The following is a 26,817-nucleotide window of genomic DNA, read 5'->3' as shown; positions in this document are numbered from 1 at the left end:
GGTAGGTAAGATGCACACACATTACATCCTTTTAAAAAATGTATAAACATATAATTTATAATGTGAATAAATGCATTGAGAATTAGTTTTTATTAACATGAATCAAAATGGACAGTGAATATATGAATACTTCGGGTTGAATTTTAAAAACAACAAAAAAACCCTCAACAACATGTCAGGAATTGCTAACAGGAAATTTGTACTTCCATCTCCTGAAGCAACCTACCCTATACTTGTTTTCTTCTGAAAGACTCCAGGCTAATCTCCCTAATGACTCAACTCCCACCGAAAGAGAACAATAAACTATAGTTGACCCGACAAAGGTCCACTCGGTTCTAACGTCATGTCCTGCCTCTCCAATACATAGGGTCTTTTGTCCTGGACACTAGATTATTTCTATATCTAATTTGGTGGTACTTTATCTGCCTGCTATGGATCTGTCCTCCAATCCCAACTTGCTTCTTGTCCAGGTGAACCTTGTGCATCTTTCTCTTAGAACTGTCACTCCTTTACTGACTTCCAAGTTCCTCTGGTCTCTTCTTTGGTCTCCCCAAAGTGACCATTAACCTAAAATTTCCACTTGTTTCTAATCTATGTATCGCCTCTACTTAGACTAAATAGACCTTGGCATCCTTTAAGGAACTTGTAATCCGGATATTTGGTCTTTGAAAGGTTTGCTTTGCTATGCTGTACACCAGAGTTCTTAGTTCCCAACAATTTTTCTACAGAGGTCAATTTAGCTATAAAGATTCTGAATAGACCTACATAAATTTATAAATCTGGACAATTACTTGTAAATAAGCAGGAATTCACAGATAAGCCATATCGGATACTATCTTAAAGAAACTAAATGCTCATAGTCTGAATGGTCTATTTAATTAAAAACACATGGATCCCTTAGGTGACTCATTTCTCAAGGTGAGACTCCAAAGTGAATTTTGTATGTGCTGATAACCCCATTCAATCCAAAGAAACCACCTTCTCCATATTATTTTATCTAGATTAAAATAAAACCATTCTAAAAAGAGGAAATAAGTCATAAATCAAAATGAACAAAATAATTACAAATTTTCTTCTTTTTTATTTTTTTTAGTAAGCTCCATGCCCAACATAGGGCTCAAACTCATGACCCCAAGATCAAGAGTTGCATGCTCCACCGACTGAGCTAGCCAGGCGCCCCAAAATAATTACAAATTTTAATAAGTGCTTTTCAGGAAGTAAACAGGGCTATCTAAAAGATAATCCTATTTTAGTAAAGGAGGATGAATATGGCTAGGGTAGTAAGGACACTTGAACTGAGACACAAGGGAAAAGGAGTTGGCTGAGATATGCCAGGGGGAAGAGCTTCTCCGGTGCGGAGAACAGTACGTACAAAGGCTCAGAGTCAGAAACACAGAGGCACAAGAGAATTTGGCACATTCAAGGGAATAAAGGAAACCACTGCAGGTAGAGCATAAGGATCACTGGGAACTAAGAAAGTGCTATGAAGCGAGGTTAGAGAGGTGGGCAAAACCCAGGCCACATAGGCTCTTAGAGATCCACAGTAAAAAGTTCCAATTTTTTTTTTTGTAGTTCTACTCCTAAATGCAATTAGAAGTCTTTGAGGGGTTTTAAACAGCAAAGTTATACAATCTGATTTAACACTGTAAGATACTCACCTGCCTGTTGCATGGAGAATAAATGATAAGGGAGCGAGAAGAGATGCAGGAAGATCAATTAGCAGACAAGAAATGATGGTGAGATGGAAGAAGAATTTATTTTAGATGCAGAACCAACAGGACTTGCTGATGGACTGAGTGTGGGACATGAAGGAAAGCAAGGAATCAAGAATAACAAATAGGCTGTTAAAATAAGCAAATGGGGCAGGTGGTTTTAAATTTACTAAAATATAAAAGGGCCAAGATGGAAGAGGTTAGCAGATGGGAGGTATATGAGGCTAAATTAAGTTTCAGTTCGGACATGTTAAGCTTAAGATATCCAAAGGTATCTAAAAAGAAGGGTCAAATGAGCAGCTGGACACCGGAGTCTGTAACTCAAAGTGGAAGATGAGATTGTTGACATACATTTGGAAATCTTCACCTTAGAGGAGCTATTAACAGCTATGTGAATTGATGCAATCTCCCAGGGATACAGAACAGAGAAAAGAGTACAGACTAAGGAGTTCTACTAAAATAGTCAGAAGTAAATAGAACAAGAACTATCAACAGTGATTACTGAAAACCAGCTAGAGTTGGTAATAAGAATAAGTAGGCAAAGTAGTATCACAGATGCCAAGAAAGGAGCGTCAGACTACGTTAAATGCAAATGGATGAAAAAATCTAGTAAGATACTAACAGAAGTCACTGGTGACTTTGACCAAAAGCTTCAGTGGAAACAGAATTGAAAGGCAGATGAGTTGGTTGACAAAGAGATGGAAGGTGGTAAGAAAATGGAGATGGTATGTGAGCACCTCTTGTGAAGACTGATTACGAAAGGAGCAAAGACACAAGGCTGGGGGAGAGTGTGGGGTACTTAAGGGAAGTTTTTTTTTAAGATTTTATTTACTTATTTGTCATAGAGCGAGAGAGAGAGAACTCGCGAGCGCACAAGCAGAGGGAGTGGCAGGCAGAGGGAGAAGCAGACTCCCCACTGAGCAAGGATCCTGATGCGGGCCTTGATCCCAGGACCCTGGGATCATGACTTGAGCTGAAGGCAGCTGCTTAACCAACTGAGCCACCCGGGCGTCCCAAAGGGAGATTTTTTTAAGAAAGGAGCTAATAACAGAACATATTTGAGGCGGGAAAGGACCAATGCAGTAGAAAAGGCAGTACTAATGATGCAGAGAAGCAAAGTCCCTGAGAATTTGGAAAGGGATGGCAATTGCACTGACTAGCCTTTGACAGGAATAGACACACTTTTCCCCCAAATGTGTCTGTTTCTATCACGGATGTGAGAATGTCAGGAGATTCAAAAGTAGCAAAGTGAGTGCTTTCCCCCACACACACTGTGTGTGAGAAGGTTATCAGCTGGGTGCTAAGATGAGGGTAAAGGGGAGTGGTAAAAGTCTGAGAGACAAGAAGGTGTTAAACACTTGGTCTAGTTGTTGAGCAACAGTGTTGAAAGACTGCTCTGACACAGTGTTGAGCACCCAATGAAATGTGTGGTTGTGACTTTCTTCATGACTCAGTGACTGAGTTGCAGACTAAGAGAAGGCAAATAATTTGGTTCACAGATGGCATTTTGCCAGGCAAGTTTTCACATTTCCATCATCCCTTTCCTTCACCCCAGCAAAAGTGACAGAGGAAATACAAGGGACAAAAAGGAAACATTTACATTAAGAGGAATCCACAGCAGGGCAAGAAGCATACTTTTTCATTCTATCTCCATGCAAGGGAACAGAGGCACACCTCCAAGGTACTGCGGTTTGGTTCCACAGCACCACAATAAAGCGAATATCCAATAAGGCAAGTAAGATGAATTTTTTGGTTTCCTACTGTGTATAAAAGTTATGTTTACACTATTCTGTGGTCTATTAAGTGTGCAATTGCATGCTGTCTAAAAAACAATATACATACCTTAATTTAAAAATACTTTATTGCTAAAAAAAAAAAAAAGCTAACCATCATCTGGGCTTTCAGTGAGTCATAATCTTTTTGCTGGTGGAGAGTCTTGCCTTGAAGTTTTTGGCGGCTGACTGATCAGGCTGCCGAAGGGTGGATGGCTGTGGCATCAACTGACTCTTTCACTAATGATTTCTCCGTAGCATGTGACCTTATTTAATAGCATTTTACCCACAGTAGAACTTTCAAAATTGGAGTCTATCTTCTCAAAACCCTGCTGCTGCTTTATCAACTAAGCTTATGGAATATCCTAAATCCTTTGTTGTCATTTCAACAGTCCTCACAGCATCTTCACCAGGAGTAGATGCCATCTCAAGAAACACTTTCTTTGCTCATCCATAAGAAGCAACTCCTCATCCGTTTAAGTTTGATCCTGAGATTGTGGCAATTCAGCTCTATCTTCAGGCTCTACTTCTCATGCTACTTCTCTTGCTATTTCCACCCCATCCACAGTTACTTCCTCCACTGAAGTCTTGAATCCCTCAAAGTCATCCACAAGGGTTGGAATCAACTTCTTCCAAACACCTGTTAACGTTGATATTTTGACCTCTTCCCATGAATCATGAATATTCTTTTTTTTAAGTAGGCTCCACGCCCAGTGTGGGGCCCAATGTGGGGCTTGAACTCACAACCCTGAGATCAAGACCTGATCTGATATCAAGAGTCAGACACTTAACCGACTGAGCCATCCAGGTGCCCTGAATCATGAATATTCTTAATGTCATCTATATGGGGAATCCTTTCCAGAAGGTTTTCAATTTACTTTCCCAGATCCATCGAAGGAATCACTTTCTATGGCAGCTGTAGTCTTACAAAAGGTATTTCTTAAATAAGAAGGCTTGAAAGTCGAAATGACTCCTGGACCCAAGGGTTGCAGAATGGATGTTGTGTTAGCAGGCATAAAAACATTAATCTTGTACATCTCCATCAGAGCTCTTGGGTAACCAGATACACTGTGAATGAGCAGGAATATTTTGAAAGGAATCTTTTTTTCTGAGCAGTAGGTCTTAACAGTGGACTTAATATTCAGTGAACCATGTTGTAAACAGACGTGTTGTCATCCAGGCTTTGTTGTTCCATTTCTAGAGCACAGGCAGAGCAGATTTAGCACAAATCTTAAGGGACCTAGGATTTTCAGAATGGGAAATGCTAGCTTCAAACTTTTCTACTGCAGCTTCCTAATCTCTCTGAGCCTTCACAAAGCTGAAGAGAGTGAGGGCCTTGCTCTGGATTAGGCTTTGGCTTAAGGGAATGTTGTGGTGATTTGATCTTCTATTCAGATCAGTAAAACTTTCTCCATATCAGAGATAAAGCTGTTTCGTTTATCATCCGTGTGTTCACTGGAGTAGCACTTCTGATTTTCCTTCAAGATTTTTCCTTTGCATTCACAAGTTGACTAGCTATTTGGCATAAGAGGCCTAGCTTTCTGCCTATCCAGGCTTTCAGCATGCCTTCCTCACTGAGCTTAATCATTTTTAGTTTTTTATTTAAAGTGAGAAATGTGTGACTTTTCCTTTCACTTGAACATGTAGAGGCCATTTTAGGGTTACTAATTGGCCTAATTTCAATATTGTTATATCTCAGGGAATAGGGAGGCCCAAGGAAAGGGAGAGAGAGAGAGAACAGCTGTTCAGTAGAGCACTCAGAACATACACACATTTGCCGAACAAGTTCACTGTCTTATGTAGGGGGCATTTGCAGTGCCCCAAATCAATGACAATAGTAACATCGAAGATCACTGATCACAGATCACCATAACAAATATGATAATAGAGAGAAGGTTTGAAATATTGTGAGAATTACCAAAATGTGACACAGACGTGAAGCGAGCAAACACTGTTGGAAAAATAGTGCCACTAGACTAGCTCAACACAGGGTTGCCACAAAGCTTCAATGTGTAAAAAACAGAATATATGGAAAACACAACAAACTAAAGCACAATAAAATGAGGTATGTTTGTAATAAAAATCATGGCTCTAAGATGATACTCCCCCCCAACCACATGGACAATTCTTACTATCCATAAACCTATCTGAACCTAGAAGTGCAGAAGAGATTGGAAAAACAAAACAAAACAGAAAAAACTCATTAAGTCCTTATTGTTAAAATGTTGTACTCTGGGATAATGAAAGGCTTGTTGTCAAAACAATTCCAGGCATAATCTTTAGATATTACATCTAACATCAAATCATTTTCTTCAATACTGACCCTATCTTCATAATATGGAAGTATTCTGATTTTCCATAGTGCAGTCAACAAAAATTCTTTCAACCGGTAGAGACCAGTTAAAAATACTTCCTTAACTCCTTTAAAAAAATTACAGGCAAAGGTGCCAAGTAATGATCAAGACAATGACTGCATGATCATCACAAATTTTTTTCTATTTTGATGATTCAAATGACTACTTAATACTTACATTAAATACTGAAAGGGATTTAGCAATCTGAAATGCAATATTAATTGTGTTAAATATCTGTAACAAAAAAGAAAAATGAAACTCTAAACTAAGTACTTTACTCAGAAATGTGTTTAAAAAACAATTGGAATTAGTTAGGATTCAGTGGAACATGAATATAAGCTAGGGAATCTTCTTGCTAAGTTTTCCCAATAACTTATAATTGATCAGAATCTTTAAGAGTATTTCCAAGAATGTTATTACTTTAAAATTCTTTTTTTTTTTTTTTTTTTTACCAATTTTACCTGCTTTGACAAACTTTGGACTGATTCTGTCCCTACTTCCCAAACACTCCAAAACATTTTACTTTCTCATAAGTTGAAATGCTAACTATGTCAATTAGACAATGGAAAACCTGACTTTAAAGCTCAGCTTTAGCTTATTATTACAGAAAAACTGTGCACAAGTCTTAATAGTTACATAACTGACTCTGGCTTCTATTCCCATAGAAACTGAAATGAATTACCAAAAATGGGATATATGATAAAAGAATGCCTAATTTAAAACACCCTGTATTTGGTGATCTGGTATCAGATTTCAGAGAAGCAAGAATAAAGTGACAGCTTGGCAGTTACGCTATTAGGAATTTTTTATAGGCTTTACCTTAGGCTTGCCAGCTGTATCTCTAGTTGCTAATATTTTTTATTATATGTCAAGTAAAATGCCTCTTTAGGAGAACCCAAAGAAAAATATGAATAAAATCTTAGTGGTTATTATAAATACGTGTACACACTTAAAATGTGAAGTAAATTATAGTCATATCTGCTGAAAATTACTGTTATAAATACTAGTACATTCCATAGTTGGGGAGGGGGGGAGTTGAACATGAGGAGTTTTAATATCGAGAGGAAAACAGTATTTTAACAGAATTTAGGAGTTGATTTTTTTCCACTAATATCAAGTACCTTGTTTTAACAACGACTTGTTAAAACAGTTCTTTTTCATGGAAATATAGGAGAAATAAATCTTTTGGTAAATTGTATATGTTGTCAACAAGAGATGTTACCAAATGTACCACAAAGAATGTATTTAAAGTATTTCATGATGTGAAGAAAAATAATAAAAAATATAAATAGAGGAACTGATAATATAGGTACAACCAAGTGTCTAGAAAGACATTTTCGTCTATAATGGCTTATAAAAGTAATCTTAAGTCAAGTGCATGAAGCTATGTCAAAACACTATCTGCTGGTACCTATATTTTTTAAAGATTTGTCTTAGGTAAACTGAAGATTCTGATAATTGTTAAATTCATGCAAGTTAGGCACACTTGAAGTTTGTGTTTAAGTTACATGTTCACATATTACATGTCACTTTGATTTATTCCAGCAAGAACAAGTTCATGTGATTTAGTATCTTTCAAACCAGCCCACAAAGAAGTATTCATTATCAGAAATCATCAGATGAACCACAGCCTATTGAAAGAGTAGCATCCTCACCAGACTGATGATGCGTATGGCGTCCAGATGCCTCCACAGACTGCCTTTGTTCATTGTCTGGAGAAGACAGCAAAGAAGTAGAATGAGGGCTTTCTGTAGAAGAGGATGTCGAATGAGCCTGAGCTGACACTGCAGCGGACGTAGAAGGCTGAAGAGACTGTTCAGCTGAAGGATCTACTTCCATTGCACTTTCCCCCACTTCCAAATTGGTACTTGACGGGACCGCAGGAAGAGCAGACACATCTGACTGGCTCGTTCCACCTTCAAAAAACACATGGTAGTGCAAATTCAAATACTAACTGCTTTCCAAAACCAGCTACTCTAAAGAGATATGTTCAAGAAATATATGTACACTTGTACATACATGTACACACACAGAAACACATAATTTCAGGATATCAAACACAAACAGTGGTGGTTCGATCCCTTTGAGCAAATAGGCTAACCAAGAGAGGTAAAAATCTATCTACAGAACACTGTTGTTAAAGTAATCAGTCTTTCAAGATCAATATGGTACCATCATTTAGATAAAGCTAAATAATAGGTTGTAAAATGCCTATATATAAATAATATCTAGTCCCTTTAACTTGAAGATGATGATTCTGATTTAATGACTGGATAATCGGAGAATGGATTTTATTTATTTTTTTTTGAGAGAGCATGCACAAGACCGGGGGTGGGAGGGCAAACAGAGAGAATCTTCAGCAGGCTCCACGGCAAGCACAGAGTCCCACACAGGGCTCATTCTCATGACCCTGAGATCATGACCTGAGCTGAAATCAAGAGTCAGACGCTTAACCGACTGAGCCACCCAGGGGCCCAGGAGAATGAATTTTATTGATGTATTTCCATTCTATAACATAATGTCTTTGGTAAATATATAAGAAAAATTTTATTGGGAAGAGTAAAGTTACAAATAGGTCAGAATAAGATTAAGTTCCTGATTCCTACTTCATTAGCAATAATGTCTTAACCACTAAACTAACATGATGCAGTCATGGTTTTAAAAGGCTTGAGTGTCTACTATGTCTTATGCTAGGCTTTGTGCTATCTGCAAAAGAATAATTAGGAATAGTCCATAAACATTAACAATTTTCCCTCAAGTCTAGATGTTATTAAAAGAAAGATGGAATGGACTAATCCAGTTCATGTCTTGCAAAATACAACTATCAGAGATTATGAAGTTTTCTCTTTTAATCACCATGATTTAAATATTTCTTATTTTAAATTTAAGCACAAATTCAACTCTTTTTTTTTTTAAAGATTTTTTTTTTAATTTTTATTTATTTGACAGAAACAGCGAGAGAGGGAACACAAGCAGGGGCAGTGGGAGAGGGAGAAGCAGGCCTCCCGCAGAGCAGGGAGCCTGATGCGGGGCTCGATCCCAGGACCTTGGGACCATGACCCGAGCCAAAGGCAGATGCTTAACAACTGAGCCACCCTGGTGCCCCCAAATTCAACAACTCTTAAGCAAATCCACAGTCCAAGGAATTTTTTAAAAAGTTAATTGAAATGAGGAGTTAACAAGAATCATTTATGGAAAAATTCAATATAATTTTTTATTTTGGGTTTTTGAAACAATTAGGAGTTAACTTTTATACTCCTCATTTTTGACAGAGATAAGTAACTTGCCCAAGACCCCAAAGCTAGAAAGTAGTGAACCAAGATATGAAAACAAGTCAGCTAACACTAGAAACAGCAATTAATAACCAATGCCTAAGTAACATAAAGGAGAAACTATTCCATTATATAAAACTTCTTATCTACAGAGTTTTATATATTTCCATTCTCAGAATGCATACAAAAATATATTGGGATATATGAGGGAAATATCAGACTTTCTTACTTTTCTTGAGAAAAGCAAAGAATAAGGGCTAGGTCTACTGGAACATGAAGGGACAAATACCCAATACCCTTGGTCCTCTACTGCTTCACACAATATAGTGAAGAACCTATGATTAGTATAGATATAAAATGGTATAAATGGAATGACATAAATAAAACAAACGTCAATAAAACAGCCTTTGCCAGCTTTTGGTTGACTTTAATTAATAAGAAAAATTACCTCTTGGTCGAGATCTTCCTCGTCCTCCATTGCTTTGTGCAACTTCACTTGCTTCTTCAAACCACCTTGATAACATGTCAGACATCCTCTGCATCAGTGACACATTGGGACTTTGCTCACCTATCACAATACAGGTCTTATCAGTGAATCAGTAGTAAGTCAGGATCTTTCATTCACGTAAAAACCCAGATTTTAAGGCCTTTAAAATGAGAGCATTTAAAAAAAAAAGAATCAAATTGCCTAAATAAATTCTATGAATGTATAAAAATCTATTAGAGTTATCATCACATTTCATAGTAAATGTCTATGTAAGTGATTCTCCATCTGTATTTTGAGTTCCTTAAGAATAGGATTTACATCTCCTGCATCTTTGTCTATTCTTAGGTACCTCCACACCTCCCACCCTGACCCCAACCCACATCTTTATTTCCACCAGTGCACAGCTAGGAAGGGCTCATGAATTGTAAGTTGAACCGATTAAAAGAAAGGTTTGCCCTCTCACTTAAATTTCCTTAAACTCAATTTATTTTCACCACACTGTAAGCATATTCCATATATTTGAAATTAACAAAAACCAAAAAGTATTATATTTGTCTCTTCCCTCTACTCCTTTCCTCCTTCAAATATGAGTTTTCTCTTAAGGGAATTATCAAATTAAATATGACATCAAAACTGACAATTCTATTCTACAATCATATAATTTAAAATGCAAATCATTTGTTCTTGGATGTTCTGTGAAAATGGAATTTTACACTTTATTGCCTTTATATAACGTTGCTTTATATTTAAATATATATTATAAGATGATACCAAGGATAATATATTGGGGAATATGCTTTTGATCTTAAAAGAATTCACAAGTCATTAAAGTAAGATTTTGGCTACAGATCAACTATTAAAATACACACAGATTAATTCCATTTTAAAAGTGTACCATTTTAAAAGTGTACCATCTTAAAGCTCCCAAGGTAGTTTCTTATGCTTGTCAAAGGCACTTGATAAAAGGAAAAAAAATTTTTTACCTATTATAAAACTCTTGGGTTAGAAATTGAAGAGTTTTCATTTCTCTTTATATCTAATAGGCAAAATTTAAGAAGTCTGATGATGTCCAGTGTTTTATATGGCAATGGGCATTCTCATACTTCCACCAGGAATGTAAAGTAGTGCATTCATTTTGGAGGGTAATTTGATAGCTATCAAAATTAAAATGCACTATCCAGTGAACCAGTCGTTCATCCCACTTTTAGGAATTTATCCTCAGATACACTTGCACAAGCATGGTAAGATATATGTACAAGGATATTTGTTTCAGCATCACTTATAATAGCAAAAAAAAAAACAAACAAAAAAAGAAACAAATTAAAAGATTAATTTTTTAAATTTCATATTAGAAAAGGCTGACCAAAGTAGAGTTACCATCTCTTTCTCGTTCACTCTCAGGCCTCGCTCGGGGTCCAGTATCTGACCAATCACCACGAAGTCTCAAACGCTTCACTGGAGGCTGTCGTAACTAAAAGATGAAGAGAAAACTCATTTGCTCAAGTCTTAAAGCATGATTTAAGTCTAACAGATTCTTTCCATGCCCTTGCTTTCTTTATTGAGTATGCAAAAGAGATCCTACGTCAAAATATGAAAGACAGCTCTTATAATGATGGTTATCTATTGATGGTACAGCCTACCCTTAACATTTTCACCCTAAAGAGTCTGAATGTAACTTTGAAATCATGTACATGTGACTTCTAATCACTTTACAGCTGACAACAGGAAAGTTATTTAACCACAATGAGCTTGAGTTTTCTATTACGATGATACATGTAGTCTAAAGTAAAGTACCTACACACCTGACAATAGGAATTATCACTATTTTATTATTATTGACAGTTTACTCTCTGGGTCCCCCTATCCACTGCAACCCTTCACTACTCACCTCAGGGTCTCTACTCTACCTCGTTTCCCTCATTCTTGGCTAATAACTCTTCCTCCTACTTCAGAGAAAATAAAGTCAGTCCTGCAGAAATGATAGCAATTTCTTCATCTGCGTTTTACAAACTTATCGATAATCTACAACTTCTTAATTCCTTCTAACCTTTCTCAGAAGATATATTATTTTGTTTAAGCTTAATCTCTCCACTGTGCTTTTTATTTTATTCCTTCAGTTACTCAAGCACCTTGCTTTGACAATTACTCTTTCCCATACATACATTCATTTCCTCTCTCATTTCTTCCTTACAATATGCTGAAGGTTCTTACCATTTTGAACAAACAAAACACCTCAATTTTATACTTCTATCCAGCTATACTTTTTTCCCACATTTTCTGAAGCTTTATTGTCAAGCTTCTTGAAAAGAAGTCTATATTTAGTCCACCTTTATCTACCATTCCTCCCTCAGTTTACTGTAGTCACCTTACCTTCCCATCTTTCCACCAAATTCATTCTTGCCAATGTCACCAATGAGTGATCAATGGCTAAGTTCACTGATCAGTGATAAAATGATAAATAGTCAACTGCCAATTCAAATGGCACCTTTCACAACTTATTTCATTTGATGTCTATGGCACTTGACACTCTTGATCATTCTCTGTAACTTTTATATTTTTAACATTTTTTATTGAGATAACACACATACCATAATATTCACCCTTTTGAAGTATGTCAGTCAGTGGTACATATGCACAAAGCTGTGCAACCACTTGTACCACCACTAATTCCAGAACATTTTCATCACCTCAAAGAGAAATCCTATAGCTGTGAGCAGCTGCTCCCCACTTCTCCTGCCACTCGGCTCCTGGTGACCACTAATCTACTTTCTATCTCTAGGGATATGCCCATTCTGGACATTTCATATAAATGGGATAGTATGTGGCCCTTTCTACCTGGCTTCTTTCACATGGCATAATATTTTCAAAGTTCATCCATGTTGCACCATGTATCAGTATTTCATTTCTTTTTATGGCTTAATAATATTCCATTATTTGGATATACCATATTTTGTTTATTCATTCATCAGTCTATGAACACTGAGTTGTTTCCACTTTTTGGCTGTTGTGAATAATGCTGCTATGAACATATGTGCAAGTTTTTATGGGGACATATGTTTTCAGTTCTCTTCAGTATATATCTAGAAATGGAATTGCTGGATCATATGATAATTCTATGTTTAACTTTTGAGGAACTGCCAAACTGTTTTCCAAAGCAGCTGCACCATTTTACATTCCTACCAGCAATGTGTGAAAGCTCCAATTTCTCCACATCTTCATCAACACTGTTATTGACTTTTTTTATTTTAGCCAACCTAGTAAGTGCGAAGTGGCACCTCACTGTGGTTTCGATATATTTTGGTTACTAGATTCTAAATCATAAATCAAATACATGATATACAAACATTTTTTCCCATTTTGTGGATCACTCCCTTTATTTTTATTTTTAACATAACATTCATTGATTTTTTTTTCTGACAATTAAGCAGATTTTGATAGAAACTTGGTGACAGCTTAGCTGCAAATTTTCTGTTTTCTCCTGGAAACCATACTGAGCAACAAGATGCAAAAAAAAAAATCTCTACACCCTCAGCAAAGAAGACAGAAAAAAACCCTTACAAATTCCCTAAGTATGTAAATATGGCTAGATGCAACAAAGAAGAGCAAAATCTGCACAGGAAGCCACAAGTGTGATACGGAATGATCAGAAGATTAGAGAAAGCCTAGTTGTGGCAGCTGTCCACAATCTTAGACAAACAATCATTTCCAGAAACAGAGGGCCTCCCTCTGTATGTGAACTATATTTAGAATAGAAAAGAGCCCTGCTCCATAGTTATGAGAGAGGAATTTTATATTATACAAGCGAAGAACTAGTTTTATAACCTCAGCAACTATTTCTGGAACAAGATCTTCAAGTTAAAAACAGGCCCAAGTTTGAGTTTTTGAGACAGGCAAAATAACCTAGCCAAGAATACTGAAAATGCCACAAGCAGTAATTCATTCAACAAAGGCTTTTCTGAGCACCTTCTATGTATCAGGCACTACTCTAGGTACTGGGAAAAAATCAATGGATAAATCATGCAAAAACCCCAATGTCCCAGAGTTTATAAACTAGTGGAGTAGATGAACAATACATGATAAAAAAGTAAAATATACAAAGAAAGTGTTAAGTGTTATGGGAAAAAAAACTAAGTAGACAAAGAAGATGGGCAGTACCAGGGAGTTAAGGGCTGCGATTTTAAACAGGGTGGTGAAGTAGGGCCTCACTGAGAACATGACAAGGGCGAAGATCTAAAATAGGGAAGAGAAGATGAAATCCAGATATGTGGGAAGACCATTTCATATGCAGTAAATGCAAAAGCCATAAGGGAGAAGCATGTTCAGGCTGCCTGAATAAGTCAGTAGAGGTGGCCAGAGCAGAGTACAGAAGTACTGAGAAAACAGTAGAAGTCACCAGAACCACATGATATAAGCTCTTGAATCCACTGCTGGGACCTTAGTTTTGCTTTGAGGAGATGGAGAGCCACTTGGGAGTGTTGATCAGAAGAGAAGCATAATTTGACTTGGTTTTAAAGGATCACTGGGCTGCTATGTAGCTAAAGGACTGTGGCGCCAGGGGGTGAAAGTAGGGGGACTGGTTAAAAGCTACCACAATAATCTAGGACAGACAGCGAGGCCTTGGATCAGGGTAGTAGAGGTAGTCAGAATGGGAAGTAGTACTACAGATCTGGGATATGTATTTTCGGGACAAACCATGGGGACAGGAGAAAATGAGAGACTGGATTCAACAAAGTAGTCCAATAATGGAGTGGGGCAGGTGGGGAAAATGTCAAATAGATATTAGAGGAAAAGGAAGACAGCAAAGACAATTAAAAAAAAAAAAAGAAATACAAAAATAAAGAAAAATGAGAAGTAAAAAAAACTGAATAAGAAAAAATACTAAAGAAGGGAAAAATGAAAGAGAAATTCTTAGAGGATTAAGAATTAAGAAAATATAAAAATATTTATTAAGAATTCGGAAAATATAAAAATATCATTAAAACATAAAAAAATCACTATGTGAAACTGATTTCTATCTTAAAATCCTGTTCAATCATTTCTTACATTTCTAATCAAAATACGTTATTCCTTCCTTTGCTCTACTTATATAGAACAAAACTCTTATATATAATTCTATTAAGTTTTACATATTCATTTATTTATATCTCTATTTCCACTAAACCGTAAATTCCTGAGTGAGAGGCCATGTCTTTGTCACAGTCATCCTTGAGTTTCTTAAGTTTCTACAGGATCTAGTGTAAGTAGGTGCCCAATAAATATTTGGTGAGTTGAGTGTGTCTGAACACTACTGTCAAGGATTTAGCATAAAACACTGAAGAAAAGGTGGTAAGCTTAAGAAGGGGACAGACTACTAATTTCTTCTTCTATACACACCTGTGAATTGGTTGGTTTATTATACTAAGCATGATTTATTTTTATAATTTTAATCCATTTTCAGAATTATTTTTCTTAATTTAGTTAATTCAACAAAGAATACTAAGAAAACCATATTTAGGATATAACCAAGTGATCATGACTCAGCCTCATTCACTCTGATGCAAACACATTTTGGCTAAGTACTCTATGGTATAAAAGTTGGTTGGCCCACTTAAACTGTTTCTGCATTTCCGACTTTCATTATGTAAGAGTCACAGAGCTGGACTGTACACTGGAGCACATATCTCAAGAGGAATTACATAGCAGCAACAAAATGAAAGAGCAGTCTCATGTTTTCAGTAAGACCAATAAACTCAAAATAGCTTTCATTAGCCAGCATACCCTTTTCTTTGTCAATATCCTAATTCACTTAAAATACACTGGCACATTTAAAATCCCAAAAAATATTTATAAAGTTATCCTGATTTTCCCCTAATTTTATAGCCATCTAAACATGCAATCATAAGAACTGGATATACTTTTGGATATCACACGAATTAGAAAATTGTTTTTCTTTATTAACTTTACAATATGTTCACTAATAGGAGTTGGTCCAATACCAAAAAGTCACTAATAATTAATAAAACAACAGTAATTTAAAAAACATTTACAAGCTAAACAGTAGAGTGATTAAACATAGGACATTAAAAAAAAAAAAGCCAAAGTGAAAAATATTTTGGAGAAAGGAGCTAAATGGGTTAAAACAAATATTTTTCTATTGCTGCATACTTCAAGGATATATTATTTCTGGTTTTTACCTTTTATAAATAAGAAGATGGTTGGCTACTTTATTTTTTTAAATATTTTATTTTTAAGTAATCTCTATACCTATACTATGTGGGACTTGAACCCACAACACCAAGATCAAGAGTCATATGCTCTACTGACTGAGCCTACAAGGCGCCCCAATGGTTCACTATTTTAGAGTCACCTAATTTTCAATATATAATATTATGTGTATATGGATCTATATATAATAGATATGAAATGTGATATATATAACTTCAATAAGGCTAAATGTTTATGTTCACCAAGAGGATTTTACCTATTACCATTTACTATTCATATGTCGACAGCAATTCCCTCCTCTCCCCATTATGTGTGTGTATGTGTTTGTGTGTGTATGTGTGTATATGTGTACTTTAACTTACCTTATTCTCACTTATTTATATGCATTTTGTAAAATGCACTTAGGGATGTAGGTTACTAGTTCTTAACTGTGACAGAGAAGCATGATCAGGAAAGAAGGGGATTGCTGTCCACATTTGAATAGTAAATGGTAACAGATAACACTCCTACTGGTGTATAAACATAAACATTTAGTCTCTTGGGAGTTTATACATCCCACTTTTTATTATTTTAATTGTTTTTTCTACAACTGGTAGAACTATTGATATTTCTTGCTTACTGCTGTGCATCCATAAAGTTAAAGAAACATTTTGCTATTAAATATTTTCTCTTTAAAAATACTTCACAACACTTTTTTCTAGAGCCTTATCCTTCATTATTAGCCCCTGTTCTTTCACATATATTCCATGTCCTTTTACAAAACCTAGACTATAAATACCCTGAAAATCAATTCTATTTTTTGAAGCCCTTCAGGCCTCAGGAGTCACTGAATTAATGTTTTCTGAACTGAATGAAGAATATGGTTTTGGGTCAACTTACCTCTTCTCTTCTTTCTTCTGCAGAAGGAGTTTTAAGTTCTCGTGCTGTATCATCTTTTGGGTCAAAAAGATATATGTAATCTGAAGAGTAACTAACAAGAATCTCTTGGCCGTCCTCACTGTAACACAGGGATGTCACCCTGCAGGACTTATTATTAAGATGGGAAGGGATGAAACGGGCAACCATTCCAGTAGTTCCTCGACCTGCATAATTCCCTAAATAAGAAAACAGGAAGTCATATAAATTTTTTAAGAAAAACATTTTAAAAACTCTTAATCCGAATTATGAGACATGTGATTTAATGTAGCAATATAAATTCCAAACTATCATATTCTATTTCTAGAAGAGGCTCTTTTCTCAACAGTCTGATTTTATAACAAAATAATAAAGAATATAGTATAAAGGCTACATAGCTCCAAAAAAAATTTCCTGAGTGGCTGGAATTACATAGATTATATAAATGTTTTACAGATTAATAAATGTTTTATTAGAAATAGGAGTTATTTAATCAATTAAAATGATTTGTGATTATAGTTACACTAAATCATCTTCCAAAAATTTTCACCCAATGAAGATAATATAATTTTTATAATATAAACAGGTGAGCTTATATTTATTATTAGCATACTAGATAAAATAGTGCATTTTTCCTTTAAAATGATTTACTTTTTGCTTTAGGTTAAAAAAATTTTTTTTTAGTTTATTTATTTTTCTTAGTAATCTCTATATTCAACGTGGGGCTCGAATTCATGACCCTGAGATCAAGAGGTGCATACTCTTCTGACTGAGCCAGCCAGGCACCCTTATGTTTTTGAAAGATTTTTGATTGTCATGAAATTTTCCTCTTATAAAACAACAGAGTGGGGACAGTATTCCAACTTTAATTAATTTTGGCAGTCATCAATATAATATAATAGGGAGGGGTCCAATTGGCATTTTGTGCCCCTGGAGGTCTGGGAATGCTAAATTCTAAGAGTCTCACAAAACTGTATAATACTGCACAAGGAGATCTTGTCCTGCCCAAAACGTCAATTGTGTCCCATCTGTTGAAAAAGAATAATTTAGCCTATAATTTCATCTTATATTACTACTGTCTCCCCTAAAAGCACATATCCAAATCAATAAGATTTCTCATAGTTCCAAAAAACAAAACAATAAAACACCTAGTCTTCCTTTTTATTTTAATCTTTTTTTTTTCTTTTTAAGAGAGAGAGTATGCACATGAGTGAGGGGAGGGCAGAGGGAGAGAGAGAATCTCCATGCCCAGCGTGAAGCCCAACTCAGGGCTTGATCTCATGACCCTGAGATCATGATGTGAACTGAAATCAAAAGTTGGATGACCAAATGATTGAGCCACCCAGGCACCCCCAACCTAGTCTTCCCATTTCAATAATTTATGTCCATTTTTACTGGAAATAAATAGACACTGAGATTGACAGTGTTAGTTTCTGGCCAAGTCCACTTTTATTTTTAGCAATATAAAACATGTGAAAATGTATAAATGTATGTATATTTGGTGGGTGTATGGGTATATAATCCTGGCCTTCCATTACTGAGAAAATGCTAATAAGCTGGCTTTAAATTGAATATTTCAGAGGTGGTTTCACCCCATAATGGATGAGGAGCAAATGAGGAGTTCAAGAGAGATTCAACTTCAGTGCTGCAGCATCACTAATAGTACTTAACTGGGCATAAACAAATGCTGTACATGAACATGTACCCAAGTCACTGTTCTTCCCTAACTTTCCTCTCTACCACAAAGAGAAATCAGGAAAGCCAAGTGTTGTGAGCTGATAGTGTCCCCTCCCTCCCCAAGTTCATGTCCATCTGGAACTCAGAATGATTCTGGAATATTAGGAAATAGGGTCTTTGCAGATGTAATAAGGTCATACTGCATTAGGGTGGGCCCTAGATCCAATATGACTGGTGTCCTAATAAGAAAAGGAAAATGTGGATTCAGATATACACAGGGGAGGATGGCATGCACCTGTGGAAGCAGACAGTGAAAGGAAACATTTAAAAGCCAAAACTGGGGGTGCCTGAGTGGCTAAGTTGGTTGGGCATCTATCTGCCTTTGGCTCGGGCCCTGATCTCAAGGTCCTGGGATCGAGCCTTACGATGAGCTCTCTGCTCAGCGGGGAGTCTACTTCTCCCTCTCACTCTCCCTCTGTGCTCTCTCTCTCTCTAATAAATAAATAAATAAATCTTTTAAAAAAATAAATAAAAAAATAATAATTAATCAATTAATTAATTAAAAGCCAAAACTGCCAGCAACCACCAGAAGCTAGAAGAGAAGCATGCAAGAGTCTTCCTGAGAGCTGCCAACAGAAAACCTGTAACACCCTGATTTTAGACATCTAACCCCCAGAAATGTGAGAATCAATTTCTGTTATCTTAAGCCACCCAATTTGTGGTAATTTATTATGACAGCCCTAGGAAACTAATACATCAACTGTCACAACTTTTTAAAGTGATAAACTGCAAAAGTATCACCTTGATAGGGCCATAAAAACTTGGTAAAATGCTATTTTTATGTATGTATGCTACATGCCCAGCATGGAGTCCAACTCGGGGCTTGAACTCACGACCCTGAGATCAAGACCTGAGCTGAGATCAAGAGTCAGATGCTTGGGACACCTGGGTGGCTCAGTCAGTTAAGCATCAGCCTTTGGATCAGGTCCTGCATCGGGCTCCTTGCTCGGCGGGGAGCCTGCTTCTCCCTCTGTCTGCTGCTCCCCCTGCTTGTGCTCTCTCTCTCCCTCTCTGACATAATAAATAAATAAAATCTTAAAAAAAAAAAAAGTCAGATGCTTAACTGACTGAGATACCCAAGTGCCCTAGTAAAATGCTATTTCTTATAATAATCCATATTGTTTAAATACTTACTGAATTTATTTTAAATATTTACTGAATTTTATGAAACTAATGAAATTTTTGAACTGCAAATATGTCATAAGATTTATTCTTTGAACTGACAGAATCGTATATTTTCTCTAATATACAGCTTTTCACCTGTGGCTCTTGTGCCCAGCATTCGCCGATCATATATTCGTACTGAGCTATCTGAACAACCAACAGCAAGATAATATGGTATTGGTGGACAAATAGCTACAGATGTGGCAGCACGTCGGCAGTTAATTAAAATATCCTATAAAAGATAAAACAACACCAGTTACACAAAGCATTGCCATAGAGAGGTTACTCTAAAGATTTAAAACATTGAAATATTTTAACATTTAAAACATTTTCCTTCTAATTAGAAGAAAATAACCTTTTTCAGAAATCCTAACTCAGTATGATAATGAGAAGGGAAAACAACATGGTTTTCTTTTAATTTATTTTTCAGATTTCTATCAGTGTTTCCAACAAATTCAGCTTCTGTGAGGCCAAAATAAATAAACTCAGTCAATATTCCTCCTCGGCAGTTTATTCCTCTAAGGGAAATTCTTTTTTTCTTTACAGTTTGCTACACAACTTCAACACTGACTTCTAATACAATATTGTACATTTTCCTTATAAACCAATCAAAATAAAAAATACATACGGAAATATTAATTTAATTAGCGGTTGAAAAAACAGTATTTGAGTAATGCAAATGCATTTTGAAGAGAAAAAATAGAAATCACTCCCAAATATAAGACTAAAACACTGAGTAATTACGCTAGATCAGCAAAATTTAATACAATCAAATTCACCCATAATCTTATAACCCAGAGATAACTTACTGTCCAATTTTAATTATAATCTTAATTTTTTGTCATTTATATAAAAATTTAATACTTACATCTTTGCAATCTTCTTTTGTGCAGCTAGTTTTGATGCGTGTATCAAACCACCGAACAGTTCCATCTTCACCACAAGAGAGAAAAGTATATGGGTCATTGGGTACAGTCATAATCTGTAGATGAAAACGAAAGCACAGGTAATGCTATTAAACTTTTAAACAGATGGCTTTGAAAGACATTACTATTATTTTATAAAATAAAATAAAGAATAAAGAAGTAAAATTGTTTTTATATTCATAGACGATTTGATCATCTAAGAAGAAAATCCTATGTAATTAGTTTTTAAAATATTTATTATAATAAGTGAATTTAGAAACATTGCAGGATACAAGGTCAGTATATAAAAATCAATTTTATGTCTATATACTAGCAACAAAACCATTAGAAATTGAAAATTTAAAAATAATAACATTTACAATAACATGAAAAATATAAAATGCTTAAGGATATATAAGACATATAACACTGAAAATTATAAAACATTACTGAATAAAATTAAAGTCCTAAATAACAGGAGATAAACTGTGTTCATGGATTGGGAGATTTAATATTGTCAATTCTCCCTAAATTGATACATAGATTTCAAATAAATTCCAGCAAGATTTTTGGTACAAATGACAATTTGATTATCAAATTCATGTGGAAATACAAAAGACCTAAAATACCTTAAGTAATGTTGCAAAAGAAGAACAAAGGACTTATACTACTGGCTTCAAGAGTTACTATAAAGCTATAGTAATTAAAATAGTGTGATAGAGGCTTAATGATAAATCACTGGAAAAGAATAGGTACTGACCAAAAATAGATGAAAATACATATGGCCAAATGATTTATGATGGTGCAAAGAAAATTCAGTGGAGAAAGAACAGTGCCAGACAACTGGATATCCATATGCAAAATAATGAACTTTCAAGCAGTACTTCATACTTTCTTTAAAAATTAACACAACAGGGGCGCCTGGGTGGCTCAGTCGGTTAAGCGGCTGCCTTCGGCTCAGATCATGATCTCAGGGTCCTGGGATCGAGCCCCATGTTGGGCTCCTTGCTCAGCGGGGAGCCTGCTTCTCCCTCTGCCTGCCATTCCCCCTGCTTGTGCTTGCTCTCTGTCTCTCTCTCTCTCTCTCTTGCTCTCTGTGTCAAATAAATGAATAAAAAACCTTTAAAAAAAAATTAACACAACATGAAAAACTAATGATGTATGGTGATTAACATAACATAATAAAATAAAATAAAAATAATAAAGGGTAAAAAAAATTAACACAACATGGATCATTGATCTAAGTGTAAAACATAAAACTATAAAACTTCTAGGAAAAAATCTTTGTGACTTCTGGTTAAACAAAGATTTTTAGATATAACATTGGTCCATAAAAACAAAGAACTTTGATAAAATGGGCTTCCTGAAAATTAAGAACCTCTTTTGGAAGGACGTTAAGAATATGAGAAGACAAGCCACTGACTAGGAGGAAAAAATTATAAATCAATACCTGAAAAATATCCAAAACATATTTTAAAAATCCCTCAAAACTCAATAATGAGAAATAATCCCTCAAAACAGACAATTCACCAAATACATAAAGATGATAAACAAGCACATAAAAAGTATGCTCAACATCATTAGATAATGGGGAAATGAAAGTTAATAACACAAGAGATTCCATTATATATCTATTAGGATATCTAAAATAAAAAAGACTGACCATAGCAAGTGTTAAAAGGATGCAGAACAACTGGAACTGTCAGGCACTGCTTATAGAAATGTAAAATGATACAACCACTCTGGAAAACAGTTCAGCAGTTTCTTAAAAAGTTACACTTATACTTCTAATATAACTCAGTCATACCATTCCTAGGTGTTTACCAAAGAGAAATGAAAGTACATGTCCATACAAAGACATTTATACAAATATTCAAAATAGCTTTATTTGTAAAAGTCCAAAACTAGAAACAACCCAAATATTTATCCAAAGATGAAATATAAAGAAACTGTGATGTATCTCTATAAAGGAATACAACTCAGAAATAAAAAGTTAGTTACTGATACTCTAAACAACATGAATGAATCTCAAACATGAGTATTATGCTAAGTGAAAAAAATCAGACCAAAGGAAGAATACATATAGTTTGATTACATAATCTCATTCATATATAATTCCACAAAAAATATAAATGAATCTACAGTAATTAAAAGATCAGTCATTTCCCAAGGATGTGGGGGTAAGTAGGGACAAGAGAGAGGGAAGAAAAAAGGGAATAAGGAAATTCTTGGATATAATGGATATATCCATTATCTTGATTATGGAAATGATTTCAAGGGACAATAAATTGTCAAAACTTACCAAACTGTGTATTTTAAATGTATGCAGTTTATGATATGTCAATTAAACATCAATAAAGAACTTTCTAAATTCAACATCCATTCAGAAGGGATTAGGAACAGAAGGGAATTTCCTTAATCTGATAAAAAAGCATCTATGAAAAATACTTTTGCAAATATAAGACCTAATGGGAAAATGGGAAAACCTTTCCCAGTGAGATCAGGAACTAAGAAAGGCAATCTGCTATCAACATTTCATTTAAAGATTACATTTGAGGTACTAACCAGTGCAATAAGTCAAGAAAAAGAAGCAAAAGGTATATAAGTTGAAAATAAAGAAAAATGTCATAATGCAAAAAAGATATGACTGTGTAGACAGAAAATCCACAAGAATCTATAGTTGAATTATGAGAATTAATAAGTGAATAAAAAGATAGCTAGTTTTAAAATATTATAGTCAATTGTATTTTTTATACATTACAAAATTATATTTTTTATACAGTAACATTTAAAAACTAAAAAAAGATAAATTTACAATAGTACTAAAATATCAAATACTTAAAAAATTTTAAGGAAATTTGTACAGTAATGCCACATTAAAAATTATAAAATATTAGTGAGAGAAATTAAAAACCTTAGTAAATACAAAAATAGATCATCCTCATTGATTGGAAAATACAATAATTGTATTAGTTTGCCCTGAATTTATCCATTCCTAGTTTGTTGAGAGTTTTTATTGTGAAGGAAATTACCTCAATCTAATAAAGACCATATATAGAATCTCACAGTTAACATCATATTCAATGGTGAAACACTGAAAGCTTATTCACTAAGATCAGGAACAAGGCACGAATGCCCCCTCTCATCATGTCTATTCAATATAGTATTGAAGTTCTAGCTAGAGCAATCAGGCAAGGAAAAAAAAAAGCATTGAAATTAGAAAGGAAAAGGTAAAATTATTTGTTTGCAGATGATATGATCCTACATGTAGAAAATGCTAAAGATTCCAATACAAAATACTTTAGAATAAATGAATACAGCAAAGCTGCAGGTTACAAAAATCAACACACAAAAAAGAGTTTTTTCTATACACTAACCATGAACAATCTGAAAAGAAAATTAAGAAAACAATCTCATTTACAATAGCTATCTTTAACAAATATATGGAATGGGAGAACATGCAAACTCTGTATCGATAAGGCATTAATACCCGAAATATATAAAGAACCCCTTCAACTCAACAAGAACAAAAAAGCAATCCAATTTAAAATGGGCAAAGGACTTCAACAGACATTTCTCCAAAAAAGATATACAAATGACCAAGAAGCACAAAAAGAGATACTCAACATCCCTAATTATTAAGGAATGTGAATCAAAACCACAATGAGATATCTCCTCACACCCATTAAGATGGTCACTGTTGAAAAAAAAAAAATAACAAATGTTGACAAGAATGTGGAAAAATTGGAACCCCTATGCACTGTTGTTGGTAATGTAAAATGGAACAGCCACTATGGAAAACAGTAAAGGAGGATCCTTAAAAAATAAAAAATAAGGGGCACCTGGGTGGCTCAGTCTGTGGAACGTCCAACTTTTGATTTTGGCTTGGGATGTGATCTCAATGTCATGGGATCGAGTCCTGCGTCAGACTCGAAGCTTGGCAGGGAGTCTGCTTGAAATTCTTTCCTTTCCCCTCTGCCTCTCCCCCTTGTGCTCGTGCTCTCTCCCTCTCTAAAATATATAAATCTTTTTAAAAAATTAAAAATAGAATTATATGATCCAGCAAACCTACTTCTGGGTATATACATCCAAAAAATGTAAAACAGGATCCCGAAGAGGTATTTGCACCCCAATGTTCATTGCAGCATTATTCACAATAACCAAGAGGTGGAAGCAGCCCAAATGTCCATTGACAAGTAAACGGATTGTATGGTGTATATATATACAATGGGAGAGAATTAAGCCTTAGAAAAGAAGCAAATCCTGCCATAGATTGACATGGATGAACCTTGAGAACATTATGCTAACTAAAATAAACCAGTCACAAAAATACAAATACTGCATGATTGTACTTATATGAGGTATCTAAAATAATCAAACTCAGAAACAAAAATGGAGGTTCCAAGGGGAGAGGGGAAGAGGGAATAGCAGAACTGTTCAATGGATAGAGTTTCAGTTTTGAAAAAATATTCCAACTACAGTGTATATGTATTCAGCAAAAAACACCTTTGGCAAATGGGTATATACTGTTAAAATGTCCTTATAGAGAATGCCTCTTTGTCTGTATGCTATTTGGGATTCTGATTTAATTTTCCAAGAAATAAATTATGTTAATACAAAAATCCATACAGACAGGATATAAAATCAATGCACAGAAATCAGTTGCATTTCTATACACCACCACAAGACAGAAGAAAGAGAAATTAAAGAGTCGATCCCATTTACAATTGCACCCAAAACCATAAGATACCTAGGAACAAATCTAACCAGAGGCAAAGAATCTGGACTCAGAAAACTATAGAATACTCATGAAAGAAACTGAGGAAGACACAAAGAAATGGAAAAACGTTCCATGCTCATGGACTGGAAGAACAAATATTGTGAAAATGTCTATGCTACCTAGAGCAATCTACATATTTAATGCAATCCCTATCAAAATACCATCAACTTTTTTAAAGAAATGGAACAAATAATCCTAAAATTTGTATGGAACCAGAAAAGACCCCAAATAGCCAGAGGAATGTTGAAAAAGAAAAGCAAAGCCGGTGGCATCACAATTCTGGACACCCAGCTCTATTACAAAGCTGTCATCCTCAAGACAGTATGGTACTGGCACAAAAACAGACACATAGATCAATGGAACAGAACAGACAGCCCAGAAATGGACCCTCAACTCTATGGTCAACTCATCTTCGACAAAGCAGGAAAGAATGTCCAATGGAAAAAAGACAGTCTCTTCAACAAATGGTGTTGGGAAAATTGGACAGCCACATGCAGAAGAATGAAACTGGACCATTTCCTTACACCACACACAAAAAAACAGACTCAAAATGGCTGAAAGACCTAAACGTGAGACAGGAGTCCATCAAAATCCTAAAGGAGAACACAGGCAGCAACCTCTTCGACCTCAGCCGCAGCAACTTCTTCCTAGAAACATCGCCAAAGGCAAGGGAAGCAAGGGCAAAAATGAACTATTGGGACTTCATCAAGATAAAAAGCTTTTGCACAGCAAAAGAAACAGTCAACAAAACCAAAAGACAACCGACAGAATGGGAGAAGATATTTGCAAATGACAGATCAGATAAAGGGCTAGTATCCAAAATCTATAAAGAACTCATCAAACTCAACACCCAAAGAACAAATGATCCAATCAAGAAATGGGCAGAAGACATGAACAGACATTTTTCCAAAGAAGACATCCAAATGGCCAACAGACACATGAAGAAGTACTCAACATTGCTCGGCATCAGGGAAATCCAAATCAAAACCTCAATGAGATACCATCTCACACCAGTCAGAATGGCCAAAATTAACAAGTCAGGAAACGACAGATGTTGGCGAGGATGTGGAGAAAGGGGAACCCTCCTACACTGTTGGTGGGAATGCAAGCTGGTACAGCCACTCTGGAAAACAGTATGGAGGTTCCTCAAAAAGCTGAAGATAGAGCTACCCTACGACCCAGCAACTGCACTACTGGGTATTTACCCTAAAGATACAAATGTAGGGATCCGAAGGGGTACGTGCACCCCAATGTTTATAGCAGCAATGTCCACAATAGCCAAACTGTGAAAAGAGCCAAGATGTCCATCAACAGATGAATGGATAAAGAAGATGTCATATATATATATAATGGAATATTATGCAATCATCAAAAAAAATGAACTCTTGCCATTTGCAACGACGTGGATGGAACTAGAGGGTATTATGCTAAGCGAAATAAGTCAATCAGAGAAAGACAAGTGTCATATGATCTCACTGATATGAGGAATTCTTAACCTCAGGAAACAAACTGAGGGTTGCTGGAGTGGTGGGGGGG

At 35.3% G+C, this 26,817-nt stretch overlaps 1 protein-coding gene across 3 annotated transcripts in view; it reads right to left on the bottom strand.

The window, feature by feature from the left end:
* DCAF6 (DDB1 and CUL4 associated factor 6) overlaps nt 1-26,817 on the bottom strand; it is a 102,130-nt gene that overhangs the window by 62,594 nt on the left and 12,719 nt on the right. For all 3 annotated transcript variants that reach the window (XM_032389423.1, XM_032389424.1, XM_032389425.1), the window contains exons 3-8: nt 20,465-20,578; nt 19,693-19,828; nt 16,681-16,895; nt 10,975-11,068; nt 9,559-9,678; nt 7,494-7,754 (exon numbers count right to left, since the gene is read on the bottom strand). In XM_032389423.1, coding sequence (XP_032245314.1) covers nt 7,494-7,754; nt 9,559-9,678; nt 10,975-11,068; nt 16,681-16,895; nt 19,693-19,828; nt 20,465-20,575 — 937 coding nt within the window. In that variant the 5' untranslated portion in view covers nt 20,576-20,578. The remainder of the gene's footprint in view (nt 1-7,493; nt 7,755-9,558; nt 9,679-10,974; nt 11,069-16,680; nt 16,896-19,692; nt 19,829-20,464; nt 20,579-26,817) is intronic.

This window comes from Phoca vitulina, unplaced genomic scaffold (genome assembly GCF_004348235.1).
Source record: "Phoca vitulina isolate PV1807 unplaced genomic scaffold, GSC_HSeal_1.0 scaffold54, whole genome shotgun sequence".
Taxonomy (NCBI): Eukaryota; Metazoa; Chordata; class Mammalia; order Carnivora; family Phocidae; genus Phoca; species Phoca vitulina.
This window is presented reverse-complemented; position numbering and strand designations above follow the sequence as displayed.